Source organism: Mycteria americana, chromosome 2, assembly GCF_035582795.1.
Source record: "Mycteria americana isolate JAX WOST 10 ecotype Jacksonville Zoo and Gardens chromosome 2, USCA_MyAme_1.0, whole genome shotgun sequence".
Classification (NCBI taxonomy): Eukaryota; Metazoa; Chordata; class Aves; order Ciconiiformes; family Ciconiidae; genus Mycteria; species Mycteria americana.
In genome coordinates this window covers 104360425-104373171 of record NC_134366.1, presented here as the reverse complement: position 1 = coordinate 104373171, position 12747 = coordinate 104360425, and the positions used below count along the sequence as shown (strand labels likewise).

Sequence of the window (12747 nt, the reverse complement as noted above, 5' to 3'; positions counted from 1 at the left end):
AAAGCTATACAGTAAAGACAGAAACAGCTGTTCCCCTCCTGTAGATTTTACAAATCTTGAATGCTGTCCTATGTTGTCTATCTTAATTTTCAGATTCCACTCTAAACGTTCATCTCACTAGCAGTGCTAGATCAGTAATGTACATATGATGTGCTAAACTTAAGTAGTGGTTAGTTTGGATCGGCGTACTGCTTTCAGCCATATAGACAAATGTTTTGTAAAAGTGTGCGTTGCTTATAATAGTAAAAACGGCTTTCCATTGTGAAAATCTTCAGACTTTTCTCTAATGACATGTGTAGCCAGTCTACTAGCTACATGATGTTTTGTTTCTAATAGCCATGGCTTCAGACCTGGAATAGAACTTGGAAGAAGTCAAACCATGTTCTCTTTTCCAGTGTTTTAGCAACATGCTTTTCTATAACTGTTTCCGTGCTAATAATCACAAAAGTAAACATTTTTCTGGTAGTTTTGGGTTTCGAGATCTTCTGAAGAGGTGCTGGTGCTAAGATGGAATAAGATTGTGCCCTTAGACAAATTTCTGAGTATAACACTGCACTCTGCGTATGACTCTATATTATTAAAATTATTAGAACTACTTGTTTTGCACTTCATATTTGCTGCCTCACCTTTTTTTGTTTAAAATAGTTGCCTTATTCTTGACTCTCTTGTCACAGAGTCTCCCAGGTTCTTTCACGCTCTGCATTTTCTATAATTAAAGAACACATTGATCTGCAGTTTAGGTCATATTAAACTTCAGACAGACATGAAAATATAAGAATTGTTTCACTGACAGAGTCTGCTAAGCCATTGAAAGTAGTCAGAGCAAAATAACCTGAGCAAATTTACAGGAATAGAGGAGGCATTATGCAAGGTTGCAAGCAGGATGATTTCTTGGCTGACACAAGGGGAGTGACTTCATGGTTTGGGGCTCCTATCTAGAGTTCTGTGCTTGGCATGCCATAGCTGAGAAGATACTTTATTAATGCAAAGTAGTTGGCAAAACTTTGTGATTTTTCTTTTTAAACTTTGCATCATGTATACAATCTGATACATATTCGGCACATGGAAGGCTATTTTCTACAAGTGCTGTGATAATTTTGGCCCTATGACCTATCGGCAGGGGAAAGCAACAAAAGAACTGATGATGCAGTCCTGTGTTATCTAGGGTAATAAAGTATGAATTGGACAAAGAGTAAAGTATCTTAAGAAAATAGTAAAACTTTGGAAATGCAAATATTGTGATACATATTGGAGTATATAAATTGATCCCATCCAGCCATGGCTCATTAGGCGTATTAGCCAGAACTAATTGTTGTGTGCCAGGCAACCCAACTGTCTCTTCTTTTTTTTTTTATGTCCTCAACCTTTTTTTTCTTGCTTCAGAACACCTTCAGTGATCCTTATATGTAACAGGTAAATATTTCAGCATGTGCTATGTCATCTCATAATGTATTTATTTTGTATTTTAGGACAGTGAATGTCTCTGTACCAAAGAAAACCCGAAATAATGGCACATTATATGCATATGTATTTCTTCATCATGCTGGCATTTTGCCTTGGCATGACGGTAAGCAAGTGCATATAGTAAGCCCTCTGACCACATACATGGTCCCTAAACCAGAGGAGATTAATTTGCTCACTGGAGAATCAGCCACACAGGTAGGTGGTTTTTTCATCTATAGGTGGACAACTGCAAAAAAAGTAATTTCTTTTATAGATACTTCTAATGTTAGCATCTGCTGTGCTTGCATCTTTACACTAACGATGATATTAGGAAAAAAAAAATTAAAACCCCTCTTCTTGATTATCAGCTTGTATGTTAATAGTAGACCACCCAGCACAGCAGAGGTAGAGCCCTCTATAACACTGGCTGCTGTTAAAACACTTCCCTAGTTAACATTAATTACTTCTTTAAGGATTCATTGCTTTTGGTAGAAATACTGTATTGTTCTGTAACAGCATGATGCTGCTTTCTATAGTGAATTGGATACATGTGAAATAATGTGCTTTGCTTTTATAAAATAGAGACATGAACTTGATTTTTGACATTGGTGAGTGACCAATGTCAAATCGCTTCTTTTCCTTTAGGATGTTCTTACTTTCCACTTCAATTCAAGAGACTAAGATAGTATACTTTGACAAATGCTATGATTACTCACCGGGGTGGGGGGGAAATGTAGTGTTATTTAATGAAATACTTGTGAATGGCTGTTGTGCCTCATATTAAGTGGAGCTTGAGAACTTCACTCTGTTATTCTTTGGAATCTGAAATATGCCTGTAGCCAGCAGTGCTGTTTCTAAATCCTGTCAGAATAAAGTTGAAAATGAGTTGAGACTAGAGTCCAACACTAAAAGTCAGAACAGGTGGTATTCATCCAAAGAAAAGGAAGTAGAATGCCCTGGGCATAAGCATCTACTGAAAGCTAAGGTCATACTCAGTTTCAGCACTGCTTTACACAGCATTTGGAAGCTCAGAAGTTCAAAACAAATGGTCTGATCTTTTTACTCCCAAAAATTAATATGGTGGATCATCCACATCCTTTTGACTGTTTTGAAGTAACATCTGATTACTCTACAGTCCTTATTTCAAAGTAACTTTTTCTGACTAGTGTCCATATTCCGAAGGTATTAAGATTAATTAGCTGAATATATTCTTGATGAACAAGAATATATCCTATTCAAAATTCTGTATTGTTTAGGAGTATGTATGTTTATTGTATTTTTAAAGCAAATTGAAGCAGAAAAACAGACCAATGCGCTAGATGAACCTGTCTCTCACTGGAGGTCAAGATTAACTTTAAATGTCATGGTGGAAGATTTTGTGTTTGATGGATCATCCCTCCCTGCTGATGTTCACCGTTACATGAAGATGTAAGTCGATGACTTAATTTTGCTAGATTGTTATTATAAAATTACTGCACATTTCTTCAAAAATCCTCCCTGGTCTCCTTTAGTATTTTATGTTTAAATTGGCATTTAAGGAGACAAAAATAGATACTCTTAATGCTTGCATTTTGGTAGTGACAATTAGTAAGATATTATGTACTAGAAAACCTTATTGGAGATATCTTGTTCCTGGGCAGCTCAGAGTTTAGAATACTTTTTTGTATGGAGTTATCATAGTAAGAAAAGCAGAACTACAAAGACACAAGTAAAATGCTACAGCAGACTTCATACCCCCTTGTTCTCAAATCATACTTCTGGCCTTTAAAGCAATTACTGGCCCTTGACCTTTCCAGTTATCCTTTATCTGCAAATTATCTCTACAAACTGCAAGTGCTGAAGAGGCACAGCTGATCTCCTATGGCATCTTTTTTCTCCCTTTACAATTGCCTTTATTTTACTTTGACAGTGTGTGTTCCTACATTATGTCATTTTCTCAAGAAAATACTAAAAAGCAGGGACAGGTTTTTAGGCCACTAAATGCAGGCAGTAGCTTCTGTTCACAGCTTGCTTAAATTACTTCCAGTGTTAACCATATAAATAGTGCTGTATTGGCTTGTGCTGCTGTATGTTGATGCCTTTCTCTGCAAGTATCCTGTTAAATCCAGAAGTAGTTGCTTAATCAGCAGACCCTGGGGTTCTGGGATAGCATCCTAGCCAGAATAGATAAACTTAGTAACTCATAAGATAGGCCCATAATAAGAAGGGGTTGGACTGGGGTTGATGAACAAAGATATTTTTTTCTGGTCATGTTTAGATACGTATCACTGCTGTTTTGTCATTGCATTATACAGGAAATAGTTTGGATATGAAATGGCCTGCTGCAATTCCACTAGCAGTAGCTTTAATTGTAGTTATCATATAGAAATCTAAATCTCAGCAGTTAAATAACCAAGCAGTATTTCTGAGCCTCGATTTAGTACTTTCCTATGTTACTGTTGCCCATGGTATATTTAGTATGCAGTCTTTCTTAGCATGCATAGAGACTTTTTTTTTTGTCAACAACTAAAATTCAGCTTTCAGGCTTTAAAAACCTCCGTTATGCTAGTTCCATAGACTTTCACTGAGAACATCACAGTGTAGATAACTGCCTTTCTAGTGAAGAACTTTAAGAATTTCTCTCTCATAGGACATTAGGCTAAATACGTTTCTAAGATACTGATAAAGCAGTTGCATATAAGTTGTAATTTGCTAAATAATTTCCCAGTGGTCAATTTTGTAGAGGGCTCAAAGGCTGGGAAGTTTCTGTTGGTTTCATGCAGGATGGTGAGGTGATAGAGCAATCCAAATCAGAGCTTCTGTTGAAGAGAAGGCAGAGAAGATTTCTGTTCCTTGTGCCCTCTCTCCAGTAGTATCTAGCCTTCCTGTGTGCGTACCAGCCATTGTGTTCGTAGTCCCATGCTAGCTAGAGCATGTGCTGTTGCTGACCTGATAGATGTCATTGGGGGTGCAGAGAAGTTGGGGAGATGGTGGAGAGTTGTCATTGTTACAGTAGGAGAGGAATACTTGAGACAAAGGATGCAAATATATGGTAGTAAGCTTCAGCACGTTTCTCTTCAACAAACTTTTTAATTTCCTCTACCCTTGGTCATGCAACAGCTTCAGCATCATCACAACCAATTTCATTGTCCTTTTTTTTTTTTTTTTTTGCTTATTCTTTCTTTCTACAGAAAAGTAAAAACAAACTAAAAGGAGAAATGTGAGACATGCCTAATTTTTTATACAGACATTTCTCAATGAAAGACTCTAGGCTAGTGGCTTCTTTTTTGCTGTGTGTTAAAAGAAAATGTGCCTGAAAAGATGGTGGGAAATATCTACATGGGTAGATCTGAAAGTGATGAATAAGTGCTAATTTGAATAAAAGTAGTTTTCTTTTTAGATCACTACAATCATAAAATCCATGTTTAAACATCCTAGGGTTCAATTGGGGAAGACAGTGCATTACCTTCCAATATTATTTATTGATCAGCTAAGCAACAGAGTGAAAGATTTGATGGTGAGTAGTAGAATACCTTTAATTACTTTTAACAGTAATCTTCAATGTTGTTTTAATTAAGATTTTGTCATAGGTTGTTTGCTGTAATGAAAAAGTATAAATTCACAAAAGGACTCTATCAATGACTGTTTAACTTAATGTGGTCAACTGTGGTAACTGCAGAGGCTGGATCTGGGTTTTGAGACTCCCCTCTGGCAGCTCTATCTGCCAAGCATTCCCTTCTATTCCACCAAAAGATATTTGGATTCCATTGCTTCTGCCTTTTGGGTGGATATGGAGGATATCACTGCAGCACCAGCTGTGGTGGGAGGAGTCTCATGAGCAATTTGACTCCCTAAGCTGAAGAAGTTGTGTTAGCATCCCAGAGCGGCTTCTGATATCTTCTAGGGAAATGAGCATCTGAACACAGCTGATACTGGAGCTACGCTGAGACAAGTCAGTAGCTATTCTCTTATCTTGAAAAAGTCATGGTTAAATTTTCTGGTGGTGCTCTCTATCATGTTAGAGTAACTTGAGCACCCGAAAGCTTGGTGTTGGCAGTACATAAAATAATTTTGTGCACTCAAACAAATCAGGACTTAGAAACTTCAATAATGGAATTACAGAAGGGTGAGATTGGATGAGATTTCTGGAGATTTCTAGTCCAATGTCCCTGCTCAGAGTAGGGTCACCTAGAGCGGGTTGCTCAGGACCTTCTCCAGTTGCGTTTTGGATATATCCAAGGATGGAGATGCCGTAGCCTCTCTGGGCAACCTGTTCTAGTGTTCAGTCACCCCTGCAGTTAAAAAAAAAAAGGGGGGGGGGGTTATACATTTAAATAGAATTTTCTGTATTCAGTTTTTGCCCAACTCTTCTCTTGTGGGAAATCATGCAGTTCCTTTACTACAAGTTACACATGACAGTCGCCTGCATCTAAACCATGTTCATCTTAGCAGCTCTTAGTTAAGCCCTGCAGTTCTTTTCAATTGCACTGACTAGAATTTAGCAATCAGAGTTACTGAGAACAAAAGTCTTGGGGAATGTCTCAAAACTGTTAAATGAGTATGTCTGGATTCAGCATCTTCTAGATTGAAGTCTTGGTAGATGTAAAATTTGCATAGACCTTCTAAACTGTCTTTCCAATTCCAATTAACTTTAGCTCAGACAAAGAATTTTGTGCCTTAGTGTTGGGGAGAATCTTCTTTAAGAACTTGTATCCCCTCCACCCCAAGCTTGTTCAGCAAAATAAACTTCTGAGCACTTGTTACAAATCTTGGTAGCAGATAGTTTTGTCCAGTATTTCTTTAGATATACTTTTGTGATGTCTTTATCAGTGGTCATTGTCCTTTGTTTTAAGTTTCTTGCCACAGCTCATTCAGTTCAGCACATTCATATGAGCTTCTAACTGGTCAAGTCATGTACCCTGTTTACAAATAAACTTAGCATTCTCATGTTATTAATAGCATTCCTGCAGTTGTCATGCATGTCACGGTTAATGCTATTGTAACTCACTGCCTTAAAGCTGTTAAAGATCCTGAGAAGGGCTGCAAAGACTATTCCGTCAAAACCAGCAAACTTCCCCTTCAGCACTAGCTTACATGACTTCTCAGTAGTGACTTGCCAAACTGCTCGCAAGCCCTGCAGAAAGAGTGGTCTAATAGTATTCATACTGTGAGATAATGAGGAGTAAGTGAAGAGCAGGAAAGAATAAGGGAAGATGATACAGCTTTCGTGGAGCAAGGTCGGCATTTGACTGTAAATAGGGCACAGATGCTGTCTTTTGGTATGCCCAACCTAAAAGTCATGGAGCTGAAAATGCATTTTTCCCTGCTTGTGCTAGGCTGTGTAAATTTTTAACTGACTATTATTTTGACCCAGATGTAGGTCTTCTATGGTAAGTACTGTAGTCTAGAGGTTATGTGTTCCTTGTGTTCTTACCAATGTGGGGATTTGGAGATTGCACAGGATTCTGATTTAATAAAGAGAAAACTTTAAAATTCATACCGCTGAACTTACTCGCTTTGTTTACACACTGTTTTGTAGTACTAATAAAGTAGAGTGCTAGAAGTAATACATGGTGTTCTGAGGCCATACTACAAGAGTAGGTTGTATTGCAGAGGTTTGGTAACTTCCTAGTTTTCAAAGGCTTAGCAACCATCACACTCAACTAGGTTGTGAGGCAGCGCTTGCGGACTTTTAGTTGCTCATTGAGAAAGAGTTCATTCTTCCAATCTTTATATGTTCATTTAATTTGCTTTTGGTGTTGAAGAATTCCTATCTCTGTCTTGTATTGCAATCCAATTTTCTCCCTGTGCTACCCCTAACTCCTTAGTAGTGCTTTGTCTGTGTAGAGTGCACTTGCTGCATGTTATTTACCCATGCATTTGCAAAATTTTTGCTTTCTGTCTGTCCTGCACAGATAAAATTTCTTTTCCTTTTCTCCCAGAAATGTCAATGCTATCTTTGATTGGCTGAGAAATTGGAATGAGAATGGAGGGATTACAGGCATCCTTTAAAAAGGAGAAGAAGCCTGGAAGATGTTTATGTAGCTTTTGGTAAACAGCTGTAGAATCTCGCCAGCATTCTCTACCATCAGCTCTAACCATGTTGTTTTCACCCTGGTTTGTTGTTGTGGGTTTTTTTCCAGACAGTTCAGAGATCCCTGACACCATTCTAGCTTATCAAGCTTTCTCCCTGCTGTATTTATAAAACATTTTTGGCTTCCCTTTCTCTTCCATGTTCTGCCACTGTCTGAAAAGCTTAGAGGGTCTTGGGAGGGTGGTGAGATTGAGAATTGTTTGTACTCACTGGAGGAAAGAGTGAATGAGAGGGTGAATGTAATCCCCAGTTCACACCTGACTGATACGTGGGGAGGCTAAAGCCATGTTCTGTAACATGAGGATCAGAAGCAGCCTGTTCATCTCAGATAGGTGTCAACTGACTAATTACTGTAGAAGCAGGTACAGTGTAGAGTAGCAGTTCGGAGATGGGAATTATGATTGGGTAGTAATTAGGAGCCAGGAGCAATAGATCTTGAACTGTTGCAATTCAGAGTGCCTGCTTGTCTGTAGTCTTGAGCTATCCTTAAAAGTTTAAAACATACTGCCTGAACTTGTACCTAGGTAGCTGTGGAGAATTCTAACATCTGTGAGGACAATTTTTTTTTCTTTGTTTTAAACTTATTTGAGAGACAGTCACCTATCATGCAGAAGGAGCTGAGGCAATTTAAGACTTTTTTTTTTTTCTTCTGCTTAAGGGGGCCCCAGGTAGTTCTCTTAAGTAAAGTGTAGAAGACACAGGAGGATTAGCTGAAATTTATTTCACTTGGAGCAGGAAGAAGACTTCTGTGACACCCCATATCCCAAGTTTTGCAGGCAGAGTAGCTTGCTTAGCTTTAGCTGTGGTGTTTTCACCAGTCCGAGCAAGTAGGATCATCTTCCTTCCCCACCTTTTGTTTTGGTATGAGTTGTTGTAACTTTAATTTCTCTCAGAAACAGCCTCAATTTAGTAAAGTTCTGACTATGGCCTTTGGGATATGATTTTTTTTCCTTTAATCTTCTAGTTTAGGTAATCTTAGCATATACATTCAGAGAAGAACTGTCAAAAGAGAGAATTATCTTAAGCACACTTTTCCCACTTGAGCTGAGACCAGCAGAGGGAACTTTATGTACATGTCGCAGACGCATTTGTATACAGTAACAGTGAGGTTGCTATAAGAACTTGAACAGAACAAACTGCTAATTTAGCATTTCTTGGAAAAAAAACCAAAGACTTCAAGCATAGTATAGAAGTCTAAGATCTTATTCCCTTTCAAAAAACGAACTGACCTCTTAAAATTGTGTGATTAAATCATAGTGTGATATAATCACTTTCCATTATTTTTTAAAAAAAAAGAATGGAAACAATTGTTGCCATTTTTCTCATATTAAAAATGAAACTATATCTTTTTGAAATACAGGTTATAAATCGTTCAACAACAGAGCTACCTCTTACAGTGTCATATGACAAAATATCTCTTGGAAAACTCAGATTTTGGATCCACATGCAGGATGCTGTGTACTCCCTCCAACAATTTGGTATGTTTTTTATCTTTAATGACTTTAGGCCAAAAAAACCCTCAACCCTTCAATTTTTTTTCTTGTAAGTGCATAGATGACACTTAACTCTCTCTTCGTTCTGGTTAGCTGGTGAAAAGGTTTAATGCTACAAATCTTAAGTTGTTTTACCTTAAGGTAAAGATGGAAATAAAATGTTGACATGTGGTAGGAAACAAGAATACAGAGGTGAATTAACCATTTTTTTAAATAAATTTTATTTGGATAGTACTACTATAAAAGCATAAGACGCCAAAATAGAGGAGAGAATTTTCACCACAGGTTTCCCCTGTCATCCATGGAACAGAAAAGCTGGATCGGTGTTTCATAAGCTTTGATATAAGCTATATATAGCTGCTCACTGTAGCCATAAACCTACAGTGAAAAACAGGCAGGCATAGCAAAGTCTTTGGGCTGAAGCTGAGCATGAAGAAGGAATCTGGGTTGTGATCATACTGCTTCTGACGCTTCAGAACTGGCTGGCCTCTCACTTTGGCTCAGTTACAAATTTATAAGGTAATTCAGATAAACTGGAGGCTTTACATGCATTGAAACTATTAAATTCTGTGTTTTGCTTAAATGTAATGGAGTAAGGGTACACTTTCACTCTGAAGTTCATATGCTCTGTGTTGGTGATGGTATAGCCAAGTGTTTACTGTCTTTAAATGTTTGTTCCACTGATGCACACCTTTGAGTCTAATCACTGCTCTTAAAAATCCGCATCTTATTTTCAGGGTTATCTTTGCTGACTTAGTTTTCTCTTTCTAGACTGTAGTTGGCTTCTTTATCCTAGGGTAAGGAACTACATCATAACTGAACTGGTGTTGATGTATATGAATGCAGGATTTTTTCTGATCCTCTCTTTTTAAGCTCTTCAGATAGCAATTTAAACTTTTTTTCAGGCCAAGAGATCTTAAAAGCTCCTGTGCTGTATTATTTTAATGATTCTTAAATCCTTCCCAGTTTATCTTTTTTTAGTGCAGATAGATGCAATATTCTACTAGTGTCCCAAGAGACATATGCAGGGGTAATGCTGCTTCCATACTACTCAGTGTTGTTCTTTGTTCAACAAATTTAGTCAGTAAGAGGAGAGGGTTTGGTTATTCACTGTCATCTCTAAATTAACGTTTTATGATGGACAGCTTAACATTTAAGGCACTGATTCCTCTGGGGGGAAAAAAAAAATCTGTTCTGGTTCAGCATTAGTGTTAGAGTGTATTATTGTAAGACACAATACCTGTATACAGTGTAACTTAACTGAGAGTCTAGGCTTTCTCAATTTCTTTTTGTAGCCTAAGCTTTTCTCATGTTTTGTTGGGGGAGGGAGGGCGGGTAAGGAATAAGGTCATCCTAAGTACAATCCAGCAGCTTCTCCTTAGCCCAGGCTAATGTACATCGAAGCTACAAGTATGTGCGCTTAAAATAACTGTCTTGAAAGAATCAAGTAACTGCTTGCTCAGAGTTTGTATGGGGCATTTGACCACCATTATTTCTCCATAAATTTTTGTGAGCCTCCTCAGAATGGCATAATTTAAATTTTCATGTTCCCTGTCTTGGCTGTCTTGTGATGGATGTGTATGTCAAGACCTATCGTCCTAGGAGTACCTTCTCTGCCTGGGAAAAAAGCTTACCTAAGATGCTGCTTGTTCTCTAAGTATGCAGATAGTGAAACATAAGGCTTAAAATTTTCCTTTTGGAATAACTTACGAAAAGGTCACCTTAGATCAGTAGCAAAACTCCAAAATCACTTGAAAATGGGTAAGTCCACATTCTTCTTGCTGTCATGCAGGACAGCTGATATGACGAAGTAAACTGGTACTGAACTCACCAATGTCATAACTAGCACCATTGCCGTAAATGCAGCATTGTGTATTTTCTGAGAACGGTAAACTTCATTCACAGTGGCTGGAACTTTCTGCTTCATGAAGAAAGGATCTTAACACTGGCTGAAGGAGTTCAAAGGGATGCCGTGTCTTTTGGAAAACACACACTTTGGTGCAGGGGTTTCTACTGTTGCATATATGGCCATGTTTCCCACTGACTTTTGTTGCCCTCCACAGTGTAGTCCTTTTCTCATTTTTTGGTTTTTAAGGTGAAGCTCACTTTTCTTATGTATCAAATAAAAGCTCAGAGGCCAAGTTGAATAATCCTTCTTCTTCCCACTCAAACCAGAATGACTTCTTTTGTCTTGCCATTTGCGTCTCTGGTGTTCAGCTTGGGTTGTAGTTACACAACGCGTTAAAGGCACATCAGTCTGCTTGTAACTGATGGGGTTTGTTTAAGGCAAGCCAAATAACTAGCCAAAATATAGGTAGACATGAGGTTTACCAATAAAGCTGCCATCTTGTTTTGGATTTATGATTACCTAATAAAACATGTGCAGGTGAAATAAGATTCCTTTCATACTCTAGCATAACAGCAATTAACTGTCTACTACTTCTTGCATAATTACTTGTTCTTTCTCTTAGGGTTTTCAGAAAAGGATGCAGATGAAGTAAAAGGAATTTTTGTTGATACTAACCTGTACTTTCTGGCTTTGACATTCTTCGTAGCAGCATTTCATGTAAGTGGAAAAACTTTGGGTTTTAGGAATTACAGCATATGAAATTAAAAAAAAAAAAAAAGGAGTGGGAGGTGGGTTGAACTTCAACTCGTTTATTGAGAACTGTTCTTGGAAATAGTAATTTCAGTAGAGCAGTAGAAGAGGTTTCTGGTACAAGTGAGCTGTATTTCCAGTACCAAGTTAATATAAAAATCTCAAAGAAGATAGAAATATGAGATAACTAGGTATAAACTAAACAGTCTTGACTGAAATGGAAAACATTTAACTTCATTATCACTTTTTTTTAATCTGAACCAAAGCACCCAGAATTAATATGCCTGTCAACATGGGTTCACATTTTCTGCTGAGCTGAGTTAGCACAAAGTTTACTGCTGCAGTGGCATAGCGAGGCAGCAGACTCAAAGGCAGAGACTCAAACCAACAGTAGGGTTTCACCCCTTCTCACCCCTGGAGAAATTTAGAACAGCTGATCTAGATTACTTAAAAAAATAGTTGCTGTAAAGGGCAGAGCTTGTGGCTCTAGGCATGGTGGTTTGTTGTTGTGTCTCTCTGTCAGCATTGTGTGTGTCTTGGTTTAAATAGGAATCTTTGTTTTAATGAACAATTCTTTTAGACTTCATTGTTCTACTTTGAACATTTTTGTCATCTACAATTGCGCCTAATACAATTCCCATATTCCGAGATAGGTAGGAACTTGCTGGGCATGTTATGTTTCTTTATACTTACACTACATGCAATTAATTTGGTTGGAAACCCTTAGACTTCCCAGCCATTTTCATTTTTTTTTCCATTCTGTTTATTAGGTTGTAAGATATCTGGAGGCTGGGACTAGCTCTGCTGATGTTTTTTTCTTTTGTGTATCATTTGCCCAAATTAAACAAATACACTTTTTCATTAAAATTCCCTGACCCAAGAATTTCTTGAATCTGTTTTGGTTTGGTTGGGTTTTTTTGTTGGTTTTTTTTTTTTTTTAAGACAGTGAATGCTTAAAGAAAATACTGAAAAATATCCTGGTGGCCAAAAGGGCAAACTGCATTCTGGGGTGCATTAAGCACAGCATAACCAGCCAGTCAAAAGAGGTGATTGTCCCACTGTACTTAGCATTGGTGCAGCCTCATCTTGAGCACTATGTGCAGTTCTGGGCCCCATAATTCAAGAAGGATGTGAAGGTC

The 12747-nt window shown here is 37.8% G+C and overlaps 1 protein-coding gene across 1 annotated transcript in view; it reads left to right on the top strand.

The window, feature by feature from the left end:
- CLPTM1L (CLPTM1 like) overlaps nt 1–12747 on the top strand; it is a 29440-nt gene that overhangs the window by 1766 nt on the left and 14927 nt on the right. Inside the window, exons 3-7 of the mRNA XM_075494161.1 lie at nt 1470–1659; nt 2729–2871; nt 4861–4939; nt 8877–8994; nt 11481–11575. Coding sequence (XP_075350276.1) covers nt 1470–1659; nt 2729–2871; nt 4861–4939; nt 8877–8994; nt 11481–11575 — 625 coding nt within the window. The remainder of the gene's footprint in view (nt 1–1469; nt 1660–2728; nt 2872–4860; nt 4940–8876; nt 8995–11480; nt 11576–12747) is intronic.